The sequence below is a fragment of the Desmodus rotundus genome, chromosome 9 (assembly GCF_022682495.2).
Source record: "Desmodus rotundus isolate HL8 chromosome 9, HLdesRot8A.1, whole genome shotgun sequence".
In the NCBI taxonomy this organism is placed as follows: Eukaryota; Metazoa; Chordata; class Mammalia; order Chiroptera; family Phyllostomidae; genus Desmodus; species Desmodus rotundus.
Genome location: NC_071395.1, coordinates 36,308,030 through 36,335,567, shown reverse-complemented (window position 1 = coordinate 36,335,567; position 27,538 = coordinate 36,308,030). Strand labels below are relative to the sequence as shown.

Sequence of the window (27,538 nt, the reverse complement as noted above, 5' to 3'; positions counted from 1 at the left end):
CCTGCAGGTGGTGGTCAGTGTCCTTAAACTGACAGCTGCAGGGCTGGCGGCCCCCGGCCATTCGTTTTCAGAGGCCACAGAGCTGCCACTTTCCTCCTCTGCCAACAGCTGGGCAGCCCCAGAACGGAGCCTCCCAGAGTGCAGGGCTGGAATCTTTTCTAGAAATGAGATTTTGGGGTTTTCCTGGTTTTCTAGGTATCAAGCTTTTTGACTCTCCTAACTTTCTCCTTCCCAGTGGCTCCCACATGTGACAGGGGAGGGGGGCTTCTAGGCCAATGTGTGGGCGTCGGGCGACCTGGCTCTGACGGCTCCTTGCTCCGGCCTTCAGCCTCCCCATGGCTTCTCTCTCTCTAGGCGGTTCTTCAAGGACATGCCCCATAATGCGCTTGACAAAAAGTCCAACTTCGAGCTCCTGGAGTAAGTCCCGAGACTGGCCCCGGCCTCTCCTCCCTTCTTGCTGCCCTGCTTTTCCTGCTCACCCTCTACTCCACTCATCCCCAGACCAGAGAAAGGCAGGGCCACGCCTCTCCCCCCACCCCCACTCCCATCCTCTCACCCTCTCACCTCTGCCTGACTGGCCAGAAGTCCTGGGTTGGGGGAGAGGGGGTGTCAAATGATGCTTTTCTTTTTCTTCTTTCAGGAAGGAAGTAGGGCTTGATCTGTTTTTCCCAAAGCAGATGCAGGAGAACTTAAAGGTAGGTGGGCAAGGGGCCCAGAAAGACCCCCTTTGTGCTGGTCCCCAGGACAGGTATTCCCCAGGTATTGCGCTGGGGAATACCAGGGACAGCCAGGATGTCTGTGTCATCTTGGGCCACCTGGACATAGGACCACAAAATGCGTCCAGTGGGCCCTTTCCATGGCAGGGGATCAGGAAACCTGGCTCTAATTCCACATCGGAGGCCAATTAGCTGTGTCCCCCCCGGCAAGCACTGGCCTCCCCTGCCTCCCTTCCAGGGCTGTGGTGAGCCTCGTTTGAGACATCAGGTGTGTGCTCTAGGTAAGAGACCCCCAGTGCTCTCACTGCAGAGGCCCTGACGTCCTACAGCAGCAGGCAGGCTCTCCGAGACCCTGAGGGAAGGAACCAGAGCTGGGAGGGGCCTGCTCAGCCCTGCCCGTCTCCCCACAGCCCAAGCAGTTCCGGAAGATGATCCAGCAGACGTTCCAGCAGTACGCGTCGCTCAGGGAGGAGGAGTGCGTCATGAAGTTCTTCAACACCCTCGCCGGCTTTGCCAGCATCGACCAGGAGACCTATCGCTGTGAACTCATTGTAATTCTCTCCTCCACCTGAATTCCGGGCCTCTTGGGAGAGGGAGCCAGGAGACCATCAAAGGGGAGGCGGGGTCAGGAAGGGGCTTTGCTTGCTTGTACTGACCTGCCCTAAAATGCATCCAATGTTAATCTACTTGCCTCAGGAAAGGAACTGAAATCTTGGCTCCAACTCTGGGAGGTGGGCAGGGTTTGGGGACGGGGACAACCTCTGTGGCAGGAGTTTAGAGTGGAAGGAGCTGGAGGGCCCAGGAGACAGTAGCCTGTGTCTAGCATTGTGTTTTTGTTTTCAAACTTTCTGAACTAGGAGGAGGGCAGGGCTTGGGTAACCATTCCTTCCTTTCATTCCAGCAAGGATGGAACATTACTGTGGACCTGGTCATTGGCCCTAAAGGCATCCGCCAGCTTACAAGTCAAGATGCAAAGGTAGAGAGACACTGGGGGCGTGCCCCACCCTGCCCTAGGCTGAGCTGCCTTCCCTCTCTCTGCCTCCTACACTGGCTTGCCCCATCCGTTCTTCCTGCCCATGGGCATGAGCAGCTGTAGTGAGAGTGTTTGACATAACACCATGGGGCTGATGGCTCTTTGTTGCCCTGTGACTACCCCCTGCGCAGAGGCTGGGGGGCAGGGAGGGCTTGAGGGTGTGGAGCAGAGGGAAGGTCACTATTTTGGCTCTTCTGGCTCAGATAGGAGAGTTGCTCTTTCAGTGGCCAGATGGGGCCATCCCTCCCCTGGGAGTCAGAAGACCTGGGTCTAGTCCTGGCTCTCCCACCGACTCAGCATATGACCTTGGGCAAGTCCTGGCTTTCTCCAGACTCATGTTCTCATCTGCAAAGCCAGGGGCTTGGACTAGATGATCCTTCCAGCCTTAATAGTCTTTGATTCTCTCTTCACCCTGCTGAGAGACTCCCAAATCCCACTTTTTCCTTGTGCCCCCACCCCCCCATACTGACCAGTTTCCATGGCCTGATCCCAGGAGTAGGGTGGTCTGACTGCCCCTCCCTTCCTCCCCTACAGCCCACCTGCCTGGCCGAGTTCAAGCAGATCAGGTCCATCAGGTGCCTCCTGCTGGAGGAGGGCCAGGCAGCGCTGCAGCTGGGCATCGAGGGTGCCCCCCAGGTGAGCGTCTCTGGGAACCCGGAAGCTCCAAAACAATGGACTCCAACTGCAAGTTGGGTGTTCTTGCACAGGTAGTCAGGAAGCTGGGGATTCTCCAGCTTCTGAGATCCTGCTGAAAAAAAACTGGACCTGGTTCTCAGACAAAGTTCCAGGACGATGATACATTATATGGAAGATAGCTCAGGACCCAAGCTATTGTCAAAGGTGTTAAAAAAAAGCTGGGGAGTTTTCCGGGCCGGGGCTGAGGGTAGGGGGAGTAAAGGTGACCAGAAATCTGGTGCGAATGAGAGGCCTCACTTTGCACAAGCAAACCGTGACTCAGAATTAAGACCTCAAGGACCCAGGATTTTGTGTGGGTGTGAGAATCAGAGAGACCTCAGACTGAAAACAGATTTCTATCTCTCCTTTCATTCATACATCCCCTGCCCCCTCGCTCCCTCTTCCCTTTTCTGTTTCTGTTCTTGTGTATTTTGTACCTACCAGGCATGGAGAGATTAAAATAAACCGGACCTGGAACTGGCCTTCCTAGTTTAAGGCAGTCAGTTGGGAGGGATGACGAGAGCGCTCCCTGGTGGCTGGTGGGGAAATGCAAGCCAAGCCACAGAAGAGGCGCCAATGGATTTTTTGGCTGGGGGTGGACGGCAGGAATGTGCAATTTCTTCTCTTTCCCATGGGTTAGACTGCAGCCGAGGCTCTGGGGTCTCATGCTTGGCTGGTCTCTTCTCTGCAGTCCTTGTCCATCAAAACCTCCTCTCTGGCAGAGGCCGAGAACATGGCTGACCTCATAGATGGTTACTGCCGGCTGCAGGGGGAGCACAATGCCTCTCTCATCGTTCATCCCAAGAAAGGTGCGTTTCCACTTACAGGCAAACTGGCCCAGTGGGCATCTGGTGGCACAGCTGAGCCAAGCTGCCTCCCCCTCTCTCCCCCCTCTCCCCCCCTGGGGAAAGTAGGGGAAGCTAAGCCATTGGCCAACGTGTGAAAGAAGTGGCTGTGATGGTGTGTGGAAGTGCTCACCTGGCCCCTCAGGGTGTCCCCTGTGGTCCCACCTGAGTCCCAAGCTGCAGGCCCCAGCCCCACTGGTCAGTGGTGGCCTGGAGGCCAACTTCTGGAGGAAAGGTCATGGTAGCCCCAGGAAGACCAAAGCTGTTGCTAGAACCTGGCCGGTTTCTCTTGTGTGGGTGCCTCTGCTTTGGAATGGGATCAGGAAGCAGGGGCCTGGGCTGGAGGAAGCCCAATAGTTTCTTCTATGAAGAGGGTTCCAATTCAGGACCGAGGCTGCATAGCTTCCACGCAGGCTTTCAGAGGGCACAGAATGGTGGGGAGGGTCTCCCTTCTGCGGGCTCGTAGCAGCTGTGAGGTCGGCTGACCAGCAGGACCTGTGTCTCTGGCTCCATCTCCTTTCCTTCCTCCCCTCTTCCCAGATGGTGAGAAGCGGAACAGCCTGCCCCAGATCCCTGCGCTGTGAGTACAGCCAGACGGCAGGGAACAGGCCCAGCCCTCGGCCTGTCTTCCCGGGAGAAGGCAGAACAAACAGGGAGCCTCCAGCCCCGTGGTTTCCGGTCCCCAGGGGAGAACGCTGGAACCCAGCATGTCACGAGTGGCAATTTTTTGTCAGTAAATTTCTCCCAGTAAAGTCTTACAGGGATAGTCATATGTTCTAATGCCACCTGGCATTTAATCCTAGGGAATATTGTCCCTTCCTTCCTGCCCCCAGGTTAGGATAACCTGGCCATGCTCCCGGGTTATTGCCGTTAGGACAGGCTGTGGACCCAGTGTCGCTGGCCCTCCGGGTGGGATGGTGGGACAGGGTGTGCCACGACTGCCCGGGGGAGTGTTGCCAGGCTCTGAGCTCACTCGCTCCTGCGCTCTCATCTCCTCCTACAGAAACCTGGAGGCTCAGCGGCCCTGCCTCTCAGAAAGCTGCAGCATAGGTAAGCCTGCCCGCCCGCTGTCCACCACCTGCGGCCAGAGCCTCTCTTCTGCTTGCTCCTGTGACGTTGTCAGGGATCCCCTCAGAATTCCACAAACACGAACTTCCCCTAGGATGTCTCAGTGATGGTGTAAAATGCCCATCAGTCACAATAGCAAACGTGTTTTGAGTAGTTCGTATGTGGCACCATGTCTGTCTCAGCTCAGGCCACCATAACAAAGCGCCGCAGACTGGGCGGCTCATACAACAGACATTTATTTCTCACAGCTCTGGAGGCTGGGATTGTAAGAGCCACGTCCGGCACGGTCAGGTTCTGGTGCGCATACTCGTCCCGGTTTGCAGACAGCTGCCTTCTCTCTGTTCCCATGTGGTGGACAGATGGAGAGCTCTGGGCTCTTCCTCTTCTTATAAGGGCGCTCTTTCCATCACAGGAGCTCTACCTCATGACCTTGTCTAAACCTACCTGCCCCCCCAAGGCCCCGCCCCCAAATACCATCACACTGGGGCTCAGGGCTTCAACATATGAATTTGGCAGGGGGCATCACAAATGGTCAATCCGTAACAGCATTAGATACATTAGAGATGGTTGTTCATGTGACCTTTAGGATGTTACCCAGAAACATTCATTTTACAGGAAAGGAAACTGAGATTAAGGGGGAGTAACCAACTTGCCCTAAATGAGGCAACCGGGCAGTAGCAAGCAGGGGCCCCAGCCAGGTACCCTGGGCTCTGTGGCCACTTAAAATCTACGCCTCCTCCCCTCTCCCCTCCCACTGAGGTCAGCCTTGGTTCCCCTGGCCTGATGTGGGAGCCACACCCCTGGGTCCTGGGGGTGCCGTCCGGGCGGGGGGAAGGGCATCGTGCCCATGGGATGTTCTTCCCTGTCATTGCAGAGTCAGACATCTATGCCGAGATTCCCGACGAGACTCTGCGAAGGCCAGGAGGTAGATCCTTGACCCCACCGCGTAGGCCACAGCCAGGGCCCTGTGCAGGGACACATGTGACCCCGCAGGGGGACTTTCTTTCTCTGTCCTCTCCCACGTGTGATTCAGACAGGGGCAGCCTGAGCAGGGCACCTTTGGTTTGGGGCTCCTAGGAGTGTGGCCATGGGACGCGCTTCCAGAGGGAATGGGGCAATGGCTTTTCCCTGTGTCTGAGAAAACAGGATATTCTAGCACCCCTTTCCCAGCCCCGCTCCCCGTTCTTGGCTGTGGTGTTGCAGGGGGTCTGGGTACACCTGAGCAGAAGGGGAGCAGAGCCTGGCATTACAGCCTGGGGACGCTCAGATTCTCGGGTGTCAGCCGGTTTCTGAACTCTGGGACTCCGCTCTGTCCCTGTGCGCAGGCCCACAGTATGGTATCGCCCGGGAAGATGTGGTTCTGAATCGAATTCTTGGGGAAGGCTTTTTTGGGGAGGTCCACGAAGGTGTCTACACGAATCACGTGAGTTCCAAATCTTCCCCGACGCCCCGCTTCCACTTTGTGTAGGGTGAGGGAGGAGCACGAACCTTCCAGGGCTGGAGGCGGCAGCCATGCTGTGTGGGTCTTCACGCACTTGGCAATTGCAGTATTTGTGAAATACCCAGGGTGTGATGGCAACAAGAGTCATTTCCAAGGACAGCGATGCCAGGGATCAAAACAGAGGCAGCTCCAGGACAGGGGCGACTGACCCTTGGTGGGAGAATAGGAGCGGGGAGGCGCGATACCATGCGGTTCTGAGGACGGGGAGGGCGGATCTGAGGCAGGAGTTAGTGCTGAGGCCACCGATGGGGTGGACGTCGTTTGTGACTGTGCTTCCACCAGGCCTGGGGAACAGGCAGAGCGGAAGGAAAGGGGCAGGAGAAATGTGAAAACTGGCAATAAAGAGAGAAAGACGCCTGGAGGCTGGGTCTGATGATGGCCTCACACCTGCTCCACAGATGCCCGCTTACCTGGGGCAGGTCCCTTGGCCCCTCAGCCTCCGTTTCCTCATCTGCACAGCCAGGGACTCGAGTTACCGGATCTTCAAAGTCACTCCAGTCCTTACACACCCTGACCAGGAAGAGAGAGTGGGGAGGAGAGGAGAAGGGACGAGATGAGGAAGAAAGGGCAGGAATGAGCTATGCAGACACCCGGAGGCCAGATGTCACCGGCCTTCCCTTGGCTGGCTGGGAAGCCTGTGGGGAGATGGCGGTGGCACCTGGAAGGGACACTTTCTTTTGGGCACTGGGCTGGGCCGAGGGGCCCTGAGCTCACTCTCGTTGCAGAAAGGGGAGAAAATCAACGTAGCTGTGAAGACGTGCAAGAAGGACTGCACTCTGGACAACAAGGAGAAGTTCATGAGTGAGGCAGGTAGGTGTCTGCTGAGGAGGGACACAGCGCCCGAGAGCTGGAGAAGACCCCGAGGCGACACAGACCTGCCGGACGGCAGAGGGGCCCGGAATTCGGGAAGGGGGTGGTGTGGGCAGTGCTGGGACCCACACAGGAGGGGGTGTTCCTCCCCGTTCCTCCCAGTGGGGACAGCAAAGCACGTTTCTCCCAGTGGACCTCAGAGCTGCCCCAGCCTGTCGCTCTCACCCCCAATTTCAGTGATCATGAAGAACCTGGACCACCCGCACATTGTGAAGCTGATAGGCATCATCGAAGAGGAGCCCACCTGGATCATAATGGAACTGTATTCCTATGGGGAGGTGAGCGGGAGGTGGCAGTAGGGGAGCCCTGTGATGGCGGCTGGGCCGCAGTGGAGTGGGGTGGCATGCGTTTAGAAGGAGGGGCCCTTAACTCCCAGCTTCCTGCCTTCTGTGTTCAGCTGAAACAACCCAGAGACCATTTGTAGACGAAATCCCTGGGACCTCTTGCAGCCTGGGTTGGCCTTCCCCTTCACCGCCCCCGCCCGCACCCTTTGGCCTGTCTCCCAGGCTCAGGCCAAGGCCGTGCCCAAATCTTGATGGCACCTTCCCCCTTCTGGCAGCTGGGCCACTACCTGGAGCGAAACAAGAACTCCCTGAAGGTGCTCACTCTCGTCCTGTACTCGCTGCAGATTTGTAAGGCCATGGCCTACCTGGAGAGCATCAACTGTGTCCACAGGTGCGGATGGGGTTGAAGCCGGGCCCCTTGATCTGACCCTGCAGAGCTCGGGGTAAAGCAGGGCCCTGGTGCCACACAGACCATGTCAAACCCCCAGCTCTAATGTGACAACGTGAACACCTTCTATGAACCTGTTCCCTCATCTGATGAGTGGAAATAAGAATATGTACCTCATAGGATTGCTATTAAGGATGAATCTAAAGTCCTAGGTATCTGATGGTAACTGGGTGCATCCTCGCCCGCGTCCCTGTGGGTTCCAGGAAATTGCTTCCCACTTGCTCTCTTCCCCCTAGCCCATTTGGTGGCACAGAACCCAGGCAGGAGGGACTGGGCTAGGGCAGCGCTGGGAAGATCCCGGGGTTTGGGCCCTTCCAGCCAGAGTGGCTGGCAGTGCCCGGCACCCCCAGGCTACCAAGTCCAATCCTCCCTGTCTGTGCCGCCAGCCCCTTCTCCTGGCTTTGCTGCCTCCCTAAAAGGAGGTCCCTACCACGGGGGACGTGATCCCCTGGAGGAAACAGAAGGATGCTCTCAGAGCACTAAGGTGTACAGGTGACTTCTTTAGTCCCGCACCATGGATGTCAGCTGTGTGGCCTTGTGAGTGATGTTATGCAAAGCAGTGTTGGGGGATATAAACATTCACTCATTCATTCATTCATCACTCATTCATTCATTCACTCGTTCAACAATCCTGTGCAGCTCTCGCCCTGTGCCTCCGGGTGCTGTCCTGGGCTTTGGGATAAAGTAATAAAACAGAGAAAAACCCCTCTCTTGTGGAGCTTACCTTCTAGCATGAGGCTAAAATGAGACGGAAACAGTCATGGGGTGAAGATGGTGGGGTAACAGATTTGTTTCCTCTGTTTGTGTGACATCTTTTCAATAATAAAGATGAGTGGCTGGGAGGGAGCCTACCTGTGAGAAACAAGCAGACCAGCCAGTTTGGGGTCAGAAGTGATGCAGGAACACGGGGTAAACCACGTCAGCAAGTGCTGCCCTGTGAGGGTGAGGCTGCCTCCTTTCCTACCAGCACCCTGCTGGGCCAGCTCCTCCTCTGCCGGGGGTGCAGGGGTCTCTCTATCACCACGGGCTCCGCTGCTCTGAGCCGTGCGCAGTCCTCTGCATGCATGAAGACAGAACAGCTGTGGCCGGTCAAATGGTCGGGGTTCTTGTCTGGAGAATCAGCAGGGGGACAGCACCCCTGGCAGAGGGACAATACAGGCACAGGGCCGGAGAGTGTAGGGAGCAAGTCCCGGGAGCCCGAAACGGGCTTCGAGGTTGGAGACACAGGAGAAATGATGGGAGTGAAGACTCAATGGTGACGTGAAGAGGGACGACAAAGGGCCTGGTGTGTGGTGGGGGTTGGAGGGCCACCTAGGCTCCCACCTGGGCTGGGCTTCAGTAAGATGACTCGGTGGGTCAGGGAAGCTGCCTGACTCCACTCCAAGGCCGGGTCCCGGCCAGCACTCTCGTTTGTCTCTCTGTTCATCCGTCGGTCTGCCTGTCTGTCTGAGGCATTCCGAACTGCCTTACCCTTGTCTTTACATCCTTTTTCCAGGGACATCGCTGTCCGAAACATCCTGGTGGCCTCCCCTGAGTGTGTGAAGCTGGGGGACTTCGGCCTGTCCCGCTACATTGAGGAGGAGGACTATTACAAAGGTGAGGGGGCGTTCTGGCCTCTGCTTCGCCCCTGGAGAGGGCGCTGAAGCCGAAGTCCCAGGACAAAAGACTACGGTCAGAGGTCTGTGGGTCCTGGGCCTCCAGAGAATAGGCTGTAGTTTTTGATAATTCTGGAACTTTCTTCCCTAAATACCACCTGTAAACCTCTACACTACTCAAAGCCTCTGTGACGCGTCTACCCATCAAATGGATGTCACCTGAGTCCATTAACTTCCGCCGCTTCACCACGGCCAGCGATGTCTGGATGTTCGGTGAGTTGAATTTCAGAAGGGTTTCGATTCTCACCCCATGACCAGGCTAAGGGGAAGTGTGGGAGCAGGGCTCTGGCCTTCTGCTGGGTGGCAGGGTTCTGCTTTGCTGCGTCCCCTGAAAAGCGTCAGAAGGGAGAGGCTGGTGGTGGCGGGGTGATAGGGGCTCAGGGTCAGCCTGGGCAGTGTGGGTTAATCTTCCTGGAAATGGCTCTTGAAGTGAGCATGTGTGCCACCAGCCAGCCCCGGGAACTAGTGTGGGGACACCGGGGAGGGATCCTCAAAGGCAAACAGGTTTTTTCCGAGAAGGAGGTACAGGGAGAGGGGAGGACGCACCCAGGTGACAGACAGACAGCCCCTTACAGAGCCACGGCCTCGTAGATTACCTCTCTCAGTTCTCCTCAGCCAACCAGTGAAATCTCATCACTATTATGCCCAGTTTCCAGATACAGAAGCTGAGGCTCAGGCAGGTCAGGGGCTTCCCCTTGATCACATAGGCAGCAAGTATTGGCTTCAAACCCCACCTTTCCGATGGATGCCATACTCCTTCCTAAGGGAAGGTACCAGTGGTCCCAACGACGTGCCCTTGACTGCCCCACCCCACCCCACCCCACAGAACTGTAATAGCTGCATGTAGAGGGGACACAGAGAGGGGGACCTTTGTTCACTTACAGATGCAGTGACTGGTCCCTCAATGACCACTCTGGTGAATAGGACCCTGGGGGTGCCCAAGGGGGAGGCAAGGGAACACGGGAGCTCCTCCCTGCAGGGATGGAGAGCTGATGGGTATGGCTGCTCCTGGAGGGGGCGCACTGACCCCTCCAGGCAAGTCCCTGCCCCAGCGCGGGTCCTAAGCCCTCTCCTCCCGCTCGCAGCTGTGTGCATGTGGGAGATCCTGAGCTTTGGCAAGCAGCCCTTCTTCTGGCTGGAGAACAAGGATGTCATCGGGGTGCTCGAGAAGGGTGACCGGCTGCCCAAGCCTGACCTCTGCCCGCCTGTCCTCTATACCCTTATGACCCGGTGCTGGGACTACGACCCCAGTGAGCGGCCCCGCTTCACCGAGCTTGCGTGCAGCCTCAGGTGAGCATGCAGCAGGGGTGGGGGCTGCGGGCACAGGATCCCGAGGAAGCCAGGCTTCTCTGCTGCAGCACTTACGGGTTTACAGTGTACTTTCCTAAACAAGACTCAAGGCGTCCTTGTCCGCACCCTGTGGATCAGAGAATCAGGTTTAGAGCTGGTGACTCACCCAAGGCAGTAGCAGGTGGGGCTGGGACTGGCGCTGGGACCTCCCCTCTGACCTACATGGAGCTCCTTGTCCAAGTGGAATTAGCCAATCCCTCAGCAGAAGCGCGGACCCTTTGTTTGTTCCTCCCAGATTACAGGGAAGTGGGTCAGTGCTGACTGTGAAGACAGTGACTGAGGGGTCACCTCTCCCCTCTGAATGGAGCATCAGTGGCCTGGGGTCCAATCCTCATCAGGTGCCCGGAGCCATCATCCTGGGAGGTGCCTGGAGAAGGGTGCTATTGGAGTATATTTTAGAGGGTCCCCTGTTTCTTTGGTGGCCTCCCTGACATCAGCTCCTCCTTGGGTGGTTTGACTTCTTTGGAGCCTGTGAAGGCATACTTCTCCTGTAAAGGGCTAGATAGCAAGTATTTTGGGCTTTGTAGGCCATGTGGTCTCTGCTGAAACTACTCAGCCTCTGAAACTACTCAGCTCTGCCGCTGTGGCTTAAAGCAGCCGTGGACAGCAGGTAATGCACGGGTGTAGCTGAGTTTCAGTAAGACTGTGTTTGTGGACACATGAAATGTGAATTTCATGTCATTTTCACATGTCCCGAAATACTTTTTTCTTCAGTCATCAAAACATTTAAAAACCATTCTTAGTCTGGGGCCATACAAAAATAGGTGGTGGGCAGAGCGGGCCTGTGCGTGGTGTTTGCTGACCTCGCTTTAGGGCATCTGGTGCTGAGTTCACGTTAAATAGTGCGACCGCAACCCCCGCAGTCACTGTGATGGCATATTTTTAAGGCAAGAAAATAGCCTCTGTGGGAGGCACCCTGGGCGGGACACTGGGAGGCCCAGGCCGGGGCACTGGGACTGACACTGCGTTGCTTGTAGGGGCAGGGGTGGCGACGCAGTGTGCAAGACCCCCAGCTTCAAAGGCCTTTCTGTTCCTGTCTACCCCCTCATTGACATCCCTGATTAATTCCAGACTCACCTTCTGGCCCCTTAGAAAGGAGATTTGGGGAACCAAGGGATTCCAAGAGAAAAGCATTTGAAAGATGTAACCCGAGAGAGCAAAAGCTCTGGGGTGATGAGGTGATGGTAGGGGGGTCTTACTTCATCCTGGGGCTTGAGGACCAGGGGGAGCAGTGGCTGGGTGCCCCTCTCTGGGCTGAGACACTGGGCCAGTCCCTGGCATGGGTGGAGTTAGGAGCTGGCCTCTTTTGCTGTGATCGGAAGGGCACCCAAAGTCCCCAGTGACCCAGGCTGCCTCCCCTAAGTGACAGTCTGACAGTCCTCTGTTAGAGCTAAAAAAGGATGTGGTAAGTGTTTCCCAATCTTTTGGGGTAAGAGGGCCCTTTTAATACCAAAGTTTGAGAATTCCTCCATGTAATGTCAGTTACACTTTTAGAATCTGTTGATTGACAAAATGTAGTAGCTATATGATGAATTGTTTACTTCACACAATATAGTGCATATAAATCCGAAAACACAGTATCAGCTATTATATATTCAGTAGTACTGTTATTGAAAGTGATTAAAGAAGACAATTTAGGTGCTATAAAGTTTATTAACACTCTGTGAAGCATTCAGCCTCCATTCCCAAGGGTCAGAGAATTGCAAAATGGAGAAGAAAGTAGGAGCTTTAATGTGATAAAGAACAAGGAACAGGGAGAGAAAAGCAGGAAATGAATTAGGAACCAGGAAGCAAGCACAGAGCCCAGAGTCGTCTTGGCGTTTGGGGATGGGCTGGCTGATACATTGCATTTCTGGTCAAGCAAAGGATCTAGAGGGCCACAAAAGCTGCCTAAGTTTTGGCTTGCTCGTGTGACACCCCTAAGCAACTCTATCTTGGGCCTAGACATTTATTTTCTTTCTTTTTAATAAAGATTTTATTTATTTTTAGAGAGAGGGAAAGGGAGGAGAAAGAGAAAGAGAGAAACATCGATGTGAGAAGCATTGATCCATTACTTCTCATATGTGTCCTGACCTGGGACCGAACCTGCAACCCAGGCATGTGCCCTGACTGGTTATCGAACCCGTGCCCTTTCGCTTTTGAGAATGATGCCATACCAGTCAGGGCTAGAAATTTATTTCAATCATACATAATACTTGGTCTACAGACAATGCATGGTACACCTGTGAGCATGTGGACTCATGGACCTCTGCAATTATTCCAGAATCCTTGGGGGGTTGCAATCCCCAGGTTGGAAACCAGTGGATGGGGTGAGAAAGTGAAAAACATGCACGTGGCCTGCGTGGGAGTGAGCCACACACCAGCAGTGTGCTGATGGATGCTCAGTGAGAAACAGGAGATGCAGAAGCCAGGCCTTGGTCCTGACATTGGCTGGAATGTCAGAAGTCTACATAGGGGATCAGGGCCAATGGCAGGCACAGGAAGGCAAGAGGCATAGGGAAGTGGGCTGGAGACTGTCTCTCCAAGGGGTTTTTCCCTCTGTGGATCTGTTTCTGAAATCCTCCCAGCCTTGTGTGGAAGCGACATCGGGGCCCATGTCCCAGCCTGTCTCGGAGGGGTCTCCCCAGCACACTCTGCGAAGGAGATAAAAATGGGGCCCAGTGGTCATCTTCGGGCCTCTCCAGGCTTCGGTGGAGTGCAGAGAGGAGCCCCCAGGAGCATTTTTGACCTTGTTTCCCTCTCCCTATCTGCCCTGACCCCTTGGCAGTGACATTTATCAGATGGAGAAAGACATCGCTATGGAGCAGGAGAGGAATGCTCGCTACCGACCTCCCAAAATCTTGGAGCCCATAGCCTTCCAGGAACCCCCACCCAAGGTAAGCCAAGCCCCAGCCTCTCTGGGCCCCGTCTGGCCTACTGCTGGCCTGACGGTGCGCCCCCTCCCTTGCAGCACAGACAGGGTGTGCCCCTACAGTTCTCCCAGCCCCTCGACACAGCCGTCTGTCAGCACTGAGCTCGGCCCCTGCCCCCTCGGTGCCCTAGTAGACGGAATCGGAGACAGCCAGACAGAACCTGCCAGTGGGGCAGCTGGGGCCGGGAGTCACCCTGGAAACACTCTCCTCGAGAAGCTTAAGCACTTCCTTTCTGGTGTTTTCTAAGGACAAATTAGATCCCCACACGGGCACGTGAATGAGGAGTGTGTCTGGGCCTCTTAGGTCCGGCCTTCGTGTCCACACCCTCTGTGACATCTCTGGGCTCAGGAGCCAGTGCCCCGCGTCCCCGTCATTGGGTGGGTGGGTTGTGAAGGACAGCGCCTCTATTAGTCAGCTCGGGCCTCCATAACCAAATGCCATAGACCAGCTGGCTGAAACAGCAGGCGTTTGTGGAAGCTGGGAAGTCCAAGATCAAGGTTCTGGCAGATCCAGTGCCTGGTGAGGACTCTGCCTGTCTTGCAGATGGCCACCTTCTCACTGTGTCCTCACAGGGCTGAGAGAGCGGGAGCTCTGGAGTCTCTTCTTAGTGCTATAAGGACACAGATCCCACTATAAGGGCCAACCCTCATGTCTTCATCCAGCCCTTACCTGCCAAGGCCCTGCCTTCAAAGGCTGTCATACTGCGGGGATGGGGTGGCAGGGCTTTACCATGCAGCTTTGGTGGGGACACAAGCGTTCATCTGTAACAAACCCTGTCTGGTGCAGGGCCTTTTCTCAGGTGCCTCTGGCCCAGGGTGCCTCTCCCCTTCCCTGAGTCAGGGCCCAGCTCAGTTTTCACTTCCCCTGTGAAGCTGCTGTAAGTGCCGGAGCTCCCGTGACCTCCTATCTCTGGAAGCTACGTACCCAGAGCCCAGTAACCCCTCACCTGGCAATGGCCCCCAGCAGGACAGAGAGGCTGGCCTCTGTGTACCCTTCCCTCACTCAGTGTGTAATGGGTGCTCAGGAAGTGAACACAACAGAAACTGTGTCCCCTCATCTTCTTCGTTCTGAGCAAGCCTGACCTGTCTCTGACCTGACTCCCCTTCAGTGCTCACACAAGGAGAGACACCGGACTGACCTCTCTGTGCTCTCTCTCCAGCCCAGCCGACCCAAGTATAGGCCCCCTCCGCAAGCCAACCTTCTGGCTCCCAAGCTGCAGTTCCAGGTGAGCATAACCAGGGGGCTGGGGGAGTTCAGGGCCATTTCTCATCTCGGTCCTTCCTGAAATTCCATTCTCATGCCTTGAGGAGCAGCAACCACTACTCAGGTAACGGAGAGGGCCTACTTTGGTACCTAGAAAAGAATCTGAACGCAGAGTCCCCAGAGATCAAAAGAGACCAAACGCAGTCCCACCAGGCTATCCTCAGCGAAGGCGCGCTTCATACGCCCAGCCCATCTGTGCACGGTGTCTGCTGCTGCGTGTGCCTGCCTACAGCTGCCTGTCCGTGTCCAGAGCCTCCCTGAGCAGAGCCTTCTGAGAAGGACTCCAAGGAAGCTGGGGACAGTCCATGTTCCTCAGAAAACGGAGTTGCTCCCTGGGGCTCCCCACAGAGGTGGCCAGTGAAGAGAGGGAAGCGTTTCATCTGAGCGCTGTCCCACCTTTGTCATCACTGACGTTGGCGTCTTCCTGCCCGAGCCTAGGCCTCTGTCCCGTGTCTGTCTCTCGCATCTCGGTCACAAGGAGCCCCAGCCCCTTTCTTTTGTTCTCTTACATCCCCCAGCTCAGAGTCCCTGCCCAGTGCCCAGCCAAGCCCAGCCAAGAACTAACATAAATCCTCTTCATTTGAAGAAAAAAAACTTGACACAGAAGATAGAAGCAATGCCCTATAAACAAATGTGCCTTTTGTGATGTTGAACACAGTGATCACGCACACACACACACCTGTGTGTGAATTATACCTGACCATGAAATAGAACTCTCTTCTGAAGGGTCCTGAGGGAGGGGACGTGCACTTGGTCGGTCGGTCGCATGTGTGGGCCCATCTTTTGCAGGGCACGGAGGGCTGCTAGCCACGGTGGCAGTGCCCAGTCCCAGCCAAGAGCTGTCTGTGTTGTTGCTCCGCCATGTCTTCCCCACAGGGCCAATGAAATGCCGATATTCCATTCTTTATTGGCTCCTGGAGACCAAGTCCTTTTTCTCCCGTGGTGCTCACGTATTGTTTCTTTGTGCTAAGTTTGTAGCAGCTAATTGTCTACCTTCTCGCCTTGTCCCTGTGCGTGGTGCTTCTTTGCTTCTCGTGACTAGGTCCCCGAGGGTTTGTGTGCCAGCTCACCTACGCTCACCAGCCCTATGGAGTACCCATCTCCCGTAAACTCGCTGCACACCCCACCTCTCCACCGGCACAATGTCTTCAAGCGCCACAGCATGCGGGTAAGAGGACTCTGCATGCCGGGTCCCACCCCGAACTGAGGAGGCTAATGGAGGGGAGGTACCTGGGACACCGGGAACCCCACCACCTCAGGCTCAGGATACCCTGCATGCTTCCACGCACCAGTCAGGCTGCTGAGGGGCTCTGTGACTCTCTCCTTTGCAAACACATCAGAAGCTGGGGGCCAAGCCAGGCTCTGCTCGCAAGGACACCGGTGGACCTGGACCGGCCCCATGCACTCTGGTGCTGTGGCGAGTGCCAGAAACCTCCCTCTTTCCTGAGCTCTGGGTGTAGTGAGGAGTCTTGCAGGGAGAGGCAACTAAGCCTGTTGGCACCGGAGAACGAAGGGCCCTGGAGGTTCTGTTCTGCTCTGCCCTTCCTGCCCGGTTGCTTTGGGTGTTCAGTCTCTCTCCAGTCGGAGGAAGGCTTCCTTGTGGCTTCCATTCCTGCTGCTTTTGTAAAAGTTGCTGCTGTTTGGGAAGGAGCTGGGGGGCTACACCCTCTCCAGTCACCTCTTTGTCGTAACTGTCAGTATGAGGCCCTGAGCACTTCATGGGTTCGCATCTGATTGTCACAGCTTGTAAAATAAATTAATAAACAGCCCTGGCCAGGTGGCTCGGTCGGTTGGAGCATTGTCTTGTAACCGAAAGGTGGTGGGTTTGATCCCCCGTCACAGCACAAACCTAGGTTGTGGGTTCGATTCCCAGTTGGGGCACATGTGGGAGGCAACCGATTGATGTTTCTCTCTCACTTTGATGTTTCTCCCTCTCCCTCTCTCTCTCCCTTCCTCTGTCTCCAAAATCAATGACTGAGGCTTCGAGTGAGGATTAAAAAATAACAAAATAAATAAAAGCACCCTTGCTTGCCCACTTGTCACTGGTCAGCACCCATTTCTCCTTCAGTCCAAATAGCCCTTGTGGTCGCCGCGAACATTTAATATATTTTACTAAACCAAGCCTTGCTATGTGACAAAACAGACTAAAGCCCTTATTGTTTTAGCTCTGACTCCATATACACGCACAATATTTCACGTTCAGTACATATGCCTCTGAAATTTTTTGGAAAAACTCCATGATTATTCCAATAGATTTAGAAAATGTAGGAAAACACATAGGTTGATATATTCTGTGCCCTTGTTCTTAATTTAGTAAAATTTAAAAATGAGTAATATAACTTAGAATTCTAGGCATTGAGATCTATTGTGGAATAAATTTCCCCATTTATCATTTAAACAATTTATACCCTAGCATATGCTTAATGGTAACAAAGCTGCATTTTGAAGCCTGCACTATAATTTGGGCAGCGTTCAGTTCCTCCGCCCTCCTGCCCTTGACTCTTTATTCGTAATTAATTGAGTTTTAGTGAGTTTCGCTTTACAATGTGACCTTTTAGAAGGAAGCTATTTTGCATGTGTGAGGGGCGGCATTGCCTTTGTCTAATCCCTGCTTCCCATAAGGACTTTGTTCAAGTCTGTAAAGACAGGCTGTGCTGCAGGAAAAAAAGACCTTTTGTGTCGGGGGTTTAGAAGTACTTTCCACGAGGAAAGTCTGCCTAAAAGAACATAATGAACATTGCTTAAAATAAACCAAAAAAGGTTAAAAATATAAACTCCATTTTATGGTTACATCAGAAACGTGGATAAAGCCTTTTCCAGGTAGAATGCTGAAAAGGCATAGGCTCCCTGCAAAGTATTTAACACAAATCAGAGATGTTTTTTCCCATAAAAACACCCTTTTCACTGACTGACGGTATTGCCTGGCTCATCGGGGCATCTGTGGGATGCCACACCAGAGCCATAAGGCAGCAATCTCACAACCGAGGTTTAAAATAAAGGGAATTTGGTACATTTTGGAGGAATGCTTTGCTGGGAGCTGTCCTAGGTGCTGACCAGAGACCCGGGGGATTCCGCCTTCAGTGCGCTTACAGTTGTCCTGGAGAGACAAGCCAGGTGCACACCTACGTGTAATGCAAGCCAGAAAGCTGTGAGTGGCACACACATTTCAGCAAAATACGGCAAAAGTGCAGTGAGAGTTCAGAGAGGAGAACAACTCTTCCAGCTTTCTTTTCGTCAGCTGGGCTTGGAAGGATGGGTAAGATTTGGACAGGAAGGAACTGGGATGAGGGGATTGGAAGGGGCAGAGGCATCAGTAGGAGCCACGACTGAGTGCTGGGAAACCAGAGGGCGAGTGCGGGAGCTGTTTGGCCCGAGCGAGGAAGAATCCCTGTGAGGACAGACGTGAGGACGGGAGGGGAGGAGCGGAGAGCCAAAGTCTGGAGTGGTCACAGCTTGTGGAGTCACGTAAAGCACCGCAAAGACCTGATCCCTTTTACGAGTGACCAACCACATAAGTATTTATTGCCTGATAAGAATATCTGAGGTACTTTTCAGACAAGTAAGCCCAAAAGAGATTCAATTTTTTTTAAATCTCACTTTTTCCTTGGATTTGATTATGAAATTGGAAGATGTAGGAACAAATCTGTGGATGCATCTTAAAATACTTTGTGAGATGCTGATCGGGCCCGGGGCGTACTAGGCATCTGAGTGGTGGGAACCTTTTCTTAGCGCTTACAAATTCCATAGTGTTTACTTGTCTCCGGTAACTCCTCCTACCAGTATTACCTCTGGTCTTCCGCAGTCCACACATCTTCCCTATGCCTGGAGATTCCTGCCTCTATATTCAAAGTGTTTGACTCTTGGCTCCTGTTGGTCACTCTCTGTCCATAGCCTGGGGCAGCCACACCACTGTGTTTGCAGGTGCTGGTATAAGTGGGGTTATCTGTAACCTTAAAATTCCCTCTTTTTGGAGCGTTGTCCTCTGTGAAATAAATCTTATGCATTCGTATGATTCCACAATTATAAAATACTCTTATGCTCTGAAATCTATTTTCTTAAAATAAGGTCTAATTCAGGAACTCTCAACTGAGGCTGATTTTGCCCCATTTGGTGATTTTGCCTGGGGAGGTGCTGAGGCGTCTGGAGGGCAGAGTTGCAGCCAAGCATCCTGCAAAGTGCAGGACATCTTCCGCCAGCAAAGAATTATCTGGCCCCACGAGCCCCTGGTGCTGAGGCTGCAACACCGGGTCTGGCTACTGCTCACATAGCCCCGTGCAGACAGGGACGTCGCTGCCCTCGCCGCACCCATCCCTACTCTTGCCACAAAGCAGTGGCTTAATATATAGTTGTTGAATAGAATAATGAACAAAGAACATTTCACTAAGAAGTCTAAGAAGTGGGAAGAAGTATTGTTAGAAATTGAGAGCAGTAATTGAAACTGAATGAGCACTAGGAAGAAATCTCAATATTTACCTGTCTTGTTATATTCAAGTGTGTTTACAGAGTTTAGTGGGGAAAATAGCTTTAGAGGTTTGGCAGAAATTATGGCTTGCTAAAGTAGGTAGAGAAGGATTTTTGGCACTTTAGACAAGTGAAACTGGCCACTTCAAAGGAAAAACTAGGAGGGGCCTGCTGGCCTGGATGTCGGAGGGAAGTCTGGCCCCCGGCCAACGCCATCCTTGGCTTTATGCAATCGGAAAAATGCCGGTCACATTCCAGGAGTGTTAGTGCAAGTCCAGGAGTCCAGATGCAAAGCTGGGCAGCAGAAAAGAAAGCAAAATGGTTTGAAGGGACTGAGCAGATAACTATACAAATGAACCCTTGAGAAGCCTGAGGCTAAAGCAAGTGGTAAGAAAACACACAATACCTTCTTTTTGGGAAATAGCTGGTAAAACAATGAGTAGGCCTAAAGTCCCCCAAATGAGTTAAAACAAGGGTTGGATCCCTAAGGCTAGGAGAGGAAGTGTGTATTGCATGTCTATACACCTGTATTTCTTTAAATTTTGTTCTTCACTTTGTCTCTTAGCTCATGCATTTCTTTTGGTTAAACAACCCAAACTACCATCTTGAAAAAGAGCTTGTTTTAATGAAAAGGCACGATCCATGGGTGCCTGCTGTTGCTCCTTCTCTCAGGCCCGGCCCCACACACAGGCCCCGCCCCACTGTGGGGCTGCCTGGGCCCCACACACAGGCCCCGCCCCACTGTGGGGCTGCAGGCAGCACTGCAGCTGCTCGAAGTTTCCAGACCTGTGCAGTGTTGTTGGGCTGGAGAGCAGTGCCCGAGGCTTTTCTAGGGCGTTGGCTTTGCACTTCTAAATTGATCAAGTGACAGCAACCATGACAGATAACCAGCTGAGAAAATAACATTAGGGCAGTAATTTGAAAATTAAATTGTCTAACAGATCATGTAATCGTTTGAATACAATGCATGTTAAACACCGTGTTCCGGGTTTGGCATTCCATTGCAACACAGGCATGTGCTTGGGGCTGACGGACCCAATAATAACTGTCTGCTCGTGTGACTGTGGATTTAAGAACAGTGTTGTGAGGCCAAGTCTTGTGGCCGCCACGAGGCTCTTCAGAGGACCGTCCCTCCTCTGAGTCTGGGGACTAGGCTCACTGCGTCCTCCCCTCTCTCCCCGCTGCCCTCCCAGGAGGAGGACTTCATCCGACCCAGCAGCCGGGAAGAGGCCCAGCAGCTCTGGGAGGCTGAGAGGGCCAAGATGCGGCAGATCCTGGACAAGCAGCAGAAGCAGATGGCGGAAGATTACCAGTGGCTGAGGCAGGAGGAGAAGTCCCTGGTGAGCAGCCGCTGAGCTGTGGGTGGGATGGGACACCGTTCTCGGCAGCCTGCTGAAGACACTCTGATAAACGTGCTCGCACGGGAGACACATCCAGGCCATCACGTCGTGTTGGTGTGTCCTCCTCTGTGCCCCCAGCTGTCCAGTGAACGCTCTCTGTGCGTTCTTGGGGTTCCTAGTTCTGGAGCTCTAAGTCCTTTGCTTTGGTTTTCTCCTCTGCAGGACCCCATGGTTCACATGAACGACAAGTCCCCATTGGTAAGTCTCTGGGAGAGGCCTCTGCCTTAGAGTGAAGGCTGGGATGTCCTCCTAGACAGCAGGACCCCAGCCCCAGGCCCCGGGCCTGCCTATCTCTCCCCTTCTGCCTCTCACCTTGGGAGCGAGGCTCTTCTCTCTCCTCTGACCTCCACGAGGCCCTTTTCCTGAGCTCTCACTTGATCGACACCCACAGCACTGCCTTCTGCTGCCCCAGACCCCTCAGCCTTGTAGAAAGGAGGGATGTGCCTCCAGCTCGCTTTTTGACAGGAACCCCCCAGAATCTATGCCCCCCATGTCTATGATCTCTAACCCTCTAAATGCCATGTTGAGGGGGTGGACAACAGGTCAGGGGCATGTGGGTTGTCCCCAGAGCCACATCAGTGATGTGTTCTTTTTCCTTCCTTCCAGACCCCAGAGAAGGAGGCCGGCTACAGTAAGTGTCCATGCCCACCCTCTTGGTGGGAGTTTGCACTTGACCTCTTGCATTGAGCCACGGGAGAGCTGTAGAGTGTACTTGCAGTTTTAAGAAACGTCTGCCGTGTTTTCACTCAGAGTGCGCAGAGGGGCTCCGTCTTGGAGTTGTTGTCTACCCTTGCACCCCATCTGTCACCCGACGCTCTCCCAGTCCGGCGCGCTTTCTCATCTCTCTCTCTGTCCTGGGGTCCTTAGTCCCCTCCCTGGTTTATCTCCTCCTTGGATTTATTTGGAGGAGGGGGCACTCTACCTTCCTGCCCCCACTCATTCTTTTGGAGTCTCCTCATGGAGGAAAACAGGGCGGTTCCCCTGGCCTCTTTCCGCTGATACTCATTTTCCCTGGGCCGGGAGGACAGAAGAGAGACAGGGTCTCTCCAAAGGCCTCTGCTGAAGTGGGGGGAGGAGCCAGCAGTACACTGGGTACATCTCCATTCTCCGGATGGGTGGGGCTGATGATGGTGGGGATGACAGCGAGTGTTGTGATGATGACACAGTCACAGAGAACTTGACACAAGCCAAACCCAGGCCCAAGTCACTTACATATGTCAGCTGGTGTCATCTCACGGCAACTCTGTGAGATAAGACAACTTATTATTACACCCACTTTACAAAGCTCATGAAAGCAAGGACAGGAAGGGTAAGTAACTTACCCAAAGTCACACAGCTGGTGATTAGCAGAACTCAGCTCTGAGCCCAGGCAGCCTGGCTCCAGGGACCCTTCTGAGCAGCCCCCTTTCTGACCGATGAAAATTAAGGCCCAGGGAGCGTAAGTGAGCTGCCACGTCTGTGACACACAGCCCTTTGGTGGAGGAGCTGAGAGTAGAACCGGGCCTGTGACTTCCGCTCTGGGGCCGGCTCTTCCTGCAGCCCACAGGGCCGTGTGTGCCTTCGCTTATCAAAGTGGGGTGTGAGGGGTGCGGTTCTTCTGCTGCCTCACTTCCTCGACTCCCCCAGTGCTCAGAGTGGGCCCCTGGGAAGCACTCACAAACCCACCCCGCTAGCCGCAGGGGCACCGGGCTGGGGACTGATGCTGCGGCCACCCGCTCGCTGCCTTCACAGAGTGAAGCTTGTTCCTCGGGACTGTCCAGGCCAGAGGCTGTGCTGTCCCTCAGGGCCGGGCGCACAGGCTTTCAGGGGTTGGCTCCCCCTCTGCAGTCCCTCCAGTGCTGCTGTGACGTCGGCTTTTTCTTTCCGAGAAGTGGACAACAGGACTGTCCCTGGCTGCCGGAGGGCCAGGGGGGCTACTTTCTTTCCCTGCGGTCTGGAATTAGGGTTTCATTTCTCGTGTCTCCCGGTAGCAGAGAGGAGATTGATTGTTTATCAGCAGGCACAAAGGGAAGGGCCAGGCTGCTGAGAACTGCCCCCCTCACTCTCCCTCCTTTTGCAGCAGAGTTCACGGGTCCCCCACAGAAGCCACCACGGCTGGGCGCACAGGTATGTGTTGGCTTTGCCGAAGCTGGTAATGAATTTGAACCGGGGCTCCCCAAGACTGAAGTCTGTGGATTGTGAAGAGTTCACAGGCCTTCGGTAATAACCTAGTCCAGCACCCTCATGGTGTAGCTGAGGCCCAGAGAGGGGCAGCGCCTTGTCTAAGGCCACGTGGCTAAGCCACGAAAAAGCAAGGGGAAGGCCAGTCTCCTCTCTCCCCAACCTGAAGGAAAGCTCATTGGTCCTGCCCTAGGAGCAGGAGTTGGGGCCCCCTCCTCTCTTGGGCGTACCCCCTTGGGTGTCAGCACCCACCTTGTTCTTGCAGTAGCCTGGGGTGGGTGCTGGTGTTCCTCACTCTGGAACAGTGGTTCTCAGCCTTGGCTGTCTGCTAGAGTCGCCCGAGGTGCTTTTGAAAGCCACCGGCCTCCACGCCAGGGTGATGGTTGAGTTGGTCTGGCGTGAAGCCGGCCACCAGTCTGCTTGAAGGCTCCCCGGCAGATTCTAATGTGAGAACCACTGCCCCAGAGGCAGAGGGAGGGGTGCACCGCCAACACAGGGCACTGGTAGCTTGGAGAAGATCTTTTCAAATCGGGCTGGGGACTGAGTTGGCACCTGTAGTGCCTCCCAGGAAGGAATGGAGGCACCCCCTGACTCGAGACCCCCGTCCCCGCCAGTCCATCCAGCCCACAGCCAACCTGGATCGGACCGACGACATGGTGTACCTCAACGTCATGGAGCTGGTGCGGGCTGTGCTGGACCTCAAGAATGAGCTCTGTCAGCTGCCCCCTGAGGCCTACGTGGTGGTGGTGAAGGTGAGCGCCAGGGGCAGAACCAGGGCAGGGGAGGTGGAGGCTGTTCATCCCAGTCCTGCAAGCACGTGGGGTGGGGCTGAGCTTCCTGGTCAGCCCAACGTACTGGCGTCTTTCCCAGGAAGACCCCTGTTAGAGCAACGTGGTCAGAGGGCGTTTAGTCCCAGGTAGCCCCAGAAGGCAGACACTGGCCAGCAGCACTCCTCCCGAGGGCAGCATGGCTTTCTCACGGAGCGAAAGGTGCAGTCACACCACCCTTTCTCTCCCAGAATGTGGGCCTGACCCTGCGGAAGCTCATCGGGAGTGTGGACAACATCCTGCCTTCCTTGCCGTCATCTTCACGGACAGAGGTGAGTGTCCTGGTCTCGGAGGGTGCCACCCTCATTCAGCATCCCCTTCAGCTTCACCTGCCCAGCTGTGTTTCACCTGGGGGCTCACCTGGGCAGTCTCATTGCTGCCTGCCAAGCCTGCAGCGGGTGGCCCTGCGCAGCACATCTGTGCAGGTGCCACAAGGGGCTGAGCTGGTACCTAGGGACCTGGCCAGCCCCTCAGGGCCGGTTTCCTAGTTTAGGTCTCAGGTAGTTGCAGCGATGTCTTACCGTGTGTGGATGTGCAAGGGAGGACACACCTTCCCTTTCGGCCCTCCTGTGAGCCCTCGTCTAGTCTCCCTGCACGCTAAAGGCAAGCCGAGTGTGTGACGGAAATAGCAGTTAAGGTGTCTATTGTTGACCATTTAATCTATTTTTCTTTATTTAAGTGAGAAGCAAACAACCGCTGAACACTGATATAGGAGGCTTGTGCTCGGTGTTGATATAGGAGCCTGTGGTGGGTAGTACAGCCCCTCAGAGAGGGCCTTGTGCCAACTCCCAGAGCCTGTGCTATGTTGCCTTGCATGGCACGGGGTCTCAGCAGATGCGGTTCAGTCGAGGAACTTGCCGTGGGGAGAGGACACTGGGTCGTCCACGGTGGGCCGATGTAGTCACAGGTTGTCACAAGAGGGAGGTAGAAGCAGAGCTCTCACAGGAGTCAGAGAGGGATGCAGTGACCGAAGCACAGGCCGAGATGATATCAGCTTGGGCTGGAAGGGTCCACAAGACAAGGACGGCCACAGGCTTTCGAAGCGGGAAATGCCAGGGGACAGATTCTCCCATAGAGCCTGCAGAAGGAGCGCGGCCCCGCCGTCTCCCTGACTTTAGCCTCGTTGGGCCCACTCCAGACTCCCGACCTCCAGAGCTGTAAGAGGGTCAACGTATGGTTGTAAGCCACTGCGTTTGCGGTGCTCTGTCCCTGCAGCAATAGGCAACTCATGCCGCGCCTCTGCGCATTTGTTGGCTATTGGTCTGGAAACCCCACAGCCCTGGCCGGGCTGCGGTTTGATGTGGCAACTGCCCGTGGTCAGTGATGTGGCACAGGTGACCACCGAATCCCCATTGTCTAGGACTGTTCAAGACAGGACGGTGCGGGGGTGGGGGTTTCCCAGCACCCCTCTCTGTGGCAGCGGTGGCCCACAGAGGAGCCCCAGGCCGGGCTGTCCTGTCTGACGTGAGAGCACCTCGCCCTCAGCAGGATGGCCCAGCCATTCATTTCACCTGCTCAATGCCCTTGAATGCTGAGTACGAGCTCGGAAGTGTGCTACGCCCCAGGCCCAAGGCAGTAAACAACGCCCTGCAGCTCAAACCGTAGCCCTAGAGCTCCTGATCTCATGGCTAACGAATGAATAAATGCCCCTGACCCCCGGCCACCCACTTGAACGCGGGGCCAGCACAAGAAGATGAAACGTGATACAGGGAGGGCCGGTGGGGTTGGGTCAGACTGGGCTGGGGTCTGGGACGTCTGCAGTGTCTTTCCTTGGTGGCTTGGCTCCAGCCCGTTCAGGGCCTTGGACTCAGCCCTGGCCTGGGTCTGACTTGCCCCCCAGAGAAATTCTGACTGCCTCAGCCAACACTGAAGTGGACACTTGTGTGGCGTGGCTCCGACCTCTCCTGTGCACTCTTTTTCCAGATTGAAGGGACCCAAAAACTGCTCAACAAGGACCTGGCAGAGCTCATCAATAAGATGCGGCTGGCGCAGCAAAACGCCGTGACCTCCCTGAGCGAGGAGTGCAAGCGGCAGATGCTCACGGCCTCCCACGCCCTGGCTGTGGATGCCAAGAACCTGCTGGATGCCGTGGACCAGGCCAAGGTTCTGGCCAACCTGGCTCGCCCACCTGCAGAGTGATGGAGGGTGGGAGCCACCTGTCTGCGTCTTCCGCCCCCACCTGTCGTGTACCTTCCTTGCCCCCGGCCCCTGCCTTGCCTTCGGTCATGTGGGTCTTCTCAGGGGGAAGGCCGAGGGGAGTTCTTCCCTTGCCACTTTGCACGACACCCCCTCCCTACCCTGATCCCCAGACGGTGCTGTTCAGGCTGCAGCTGGACAGAGGGGACTCAGGGCTGTAGAATCCAAGGGGTGACAAGGAGGGCTCAGAGGGAGCACAGCTGCCACTGGCCATTCCCTCCTCACACCTGCCTGGCCTGTCGGGGGTCACGCCGATGCCCCTAGTGGCCACAATGGCTTTATGCATGGACATAGCAGGCCATTGGGAAACCAAGCTATTCCTTCTTGCTCTTCTGCCCACGGATGCAGAGGGGTCAGAGAGCAGTCACCAGGTGGACAGTTGGTGAGATGAGGGATGGACCTGGCTTTCTTGTACAGTGTATATTGGAATTTATTTAATGTGAGTTTGGTCTGAACTGGCAGCCATGTGCCCCCTGGAGGGGGACCTGGGACGTGGTCCAGCAACACATTATTGGTTGTTGACACTGTGTTGTCAACACGCCAAGTGTCGAGGAGAAGGGGAGTTGAGGCCAAATGGGACTTAGGTCACAGTCCCCTTCCTTCCTTCCTCCCACTTTTTCTTCCCCTACTTTGCCCCTCCTCCTTTCTTCCTCTTTTCTTGCCCTTCTCCTTTTCTTTCCCCCTTTCTCACCAGTTCCCTCCCACCATCTGTCTCGTGTTTGTGCAGAACACTTTCCATTCTTTCTATTTGACTTGTGGATGAATTAAAATTGTACTATTTGCTTTGTGGTTTGATCGCTTCATTTGTTTGAACTGCCATTAGCCACAGCCCTGGAAGAAACTGATTGTGCTCAGCTGCGCACAGACCAAGGGCTGATGCTTGAGCTCAGCCCAGGGGGGCCTGGTGACGCCCATGCAGTGGGGTCAGCTATGAGCCGCAACCCCTTCGCTCTGCACCTGACCAAAGGGGCGTTTTCCAGTGGGGACCTGGGGCAGCCCCCGACATGGCCACAGGAGGGACGTCAGTGGAACGGCACTCCCAGCTGGCATCCAAACAAACAACCAGGGTTCTGGAGGAGGCTCTGGTGGTCCTCGGGATGCTGCAAGGGGCTGCACCACCAGATGAACAGCAGCTTCGATTTTATTTGATCTCTCTACAAACTTGGAAGATGGATGGGAGGTGGATTAACATAAGGGAGCATCAGTGCACCAGGAGATCCAGGCTGGGAGATCTGGGAGGGAGGAGAGAGGCTGGGGACCTTGTGCAGAGAACAGGGAGGGGCCAGAAACCAAAATTGGCCACTGAGTCGGGGGTCTTGGGAGAGAACTGAGGAGCAGAGGCTGGGGCTGGGGGTTTGGAAGGAGAGGAACCCCAAAGATCAAAGGGAAATTGGAAGCTCGCCCTGCTCAGCTTCGTGTCTGGGGTCTCCACACTGACCCAAGAACCCAGTGTCCACGTCTTTTAGCTGCTGGGGTTCCACCCTGGGGAAGTGGGACTAGCTGGGGCGGGGTGAGGTCTGATTCCCTGGCTGGAACTCTTCTAGGCTCCTGCTGCAACTGATGGCCATGGGTGGCTGGATTCCAAGGGTCGAACACAGACTGTGCGGGCAGTTCAGAGCGGCTCAGACGCACCGTGGGGCCTTGGGAAGGACAGGAGGGCAGGCCGGGAAGGGAAGTAGTCCTGGGTCTTGCAGTGTTGGCACTTACAAAACAGTCACAAGGTCCAAAGCAAACCACTCACTCCTGAGTGGCAACCACCACTTGCCCCGTGGAGGGAGTGGGGGAGGGAGCAAGATGGATCGAGAGTGGCTCAGGCTGACCTTGTGGTTTGTTCACAAGAGCTGAAGGGCAGATGGTACCCCTGTAGCAGGGAC

The 27,538-nt window shown here is 55.0% G+C and overlaps 1 protein-coding gene across 6 annotated transcripts in view; it reads left to right on the top strand.

Annotated features, from left to right (window-relative positions):
• The window catches only part of PTK2B (protein tyrosine kinase 2 beta), a 114,558-nt gene extending 88,111 nt beyond the window's left edge, over window positions 1–26,447 (top strand). For 5 of the 6 annotated variants that reach the window (XM_024568880.3, XM_053910709.1, XM_045202410.2 and 2 more), the window contains 26 exons: window positions 355–417; window positions 641–695; window positions 1,127–1,267; window positions 1,618–1,692; window positions 2,284–2,385; window positions 3,116–3,233; window positions 3,810–3,849; window positions 4,273–4,319; window positions 5,212–5,262; window positions 5,663–5,760; window positions 6,564–6,648; window positions 6,886–6,986; window positions 7,268–7,383; window positions 8,936–9,036; window positions 9,219–9,308; window positions 10,181–10,385; window positions 13,213–13,321; window positions 14,517–14,582; window positions 15,663–15,788; window positions 20,275–20,421; window positions 20,644–20,679; window positions 21,088–21,112; window positions 22,541–22,587; window positions 23,256–23,393; window positions 23,660–23,740; window positions 25,392–26,447. In XM_024568880.3, coding sequence (XP_024424648.2) covers window positions 355–417; window positions 641–695; window positions 1,127–1,267; window positions 1,618–1,692; window positions 2,284–2,385; window positions 3,116–3,233; window positions 3,810–3,849; window positions 4,273–4,319; window positions 5,212–5,262; window positions 5,663–5,760; window positions 6,564–6,648; window positions 6,886–6,986; window positions 7,268–7,383; window positions 8,936–9,036; window positions 9,219–9,308; window positions 10,181–10,385; window positions 13,213–13,321; window positions 14,517–14,582; window positions 15,663–15,788; window positions 20,275–20,421; window positions 20,644–20,679; window positions 21,088–21,112; window positions 22,541–22,587; window positions 23,256–23,393; window positions 23,660–23,740; window positions 25,392–25,607 — 2,479 coding nt within the window. In that variant the 3' untranslated portion in view covers window positions 25,608–26,447. The remainder of the gene's footprint in view (window positions 1–354; window positions 418–640; window positions 696–1,126; window positions 1,268–1,617; window positions 1,693–2,283; window positions 2,386–3,115; window positions 3,234–3,809; window positions 3,850–4,272; window positions 4,320–5,211; window positions 5,263–5,662; window positions 5,761–6,563; window positions 6,649–6,885; window positions 6,987–7,267; window positions 7,384–8,935; window positions 9,037–9,218; window positions 9,309–10,180; window positions 10,386–13,212; window positions 13,322–14,516; window positions 14,583–15,662; window positions 15,789–20,274; window positions 20,422–20,643; window positions 20,680–21,087; window positions 21,113–22,540; window positions 22,588–23,255; window positions 23,394–23,659; window positions 23,741–25,391) is intronic. The other variant, XM_045202413.2, reaches the window with a different exon arrangement.
• The last annotated feature ends 1,091 nt before the right edge of the window (window positions 26,448–27,538 follow it).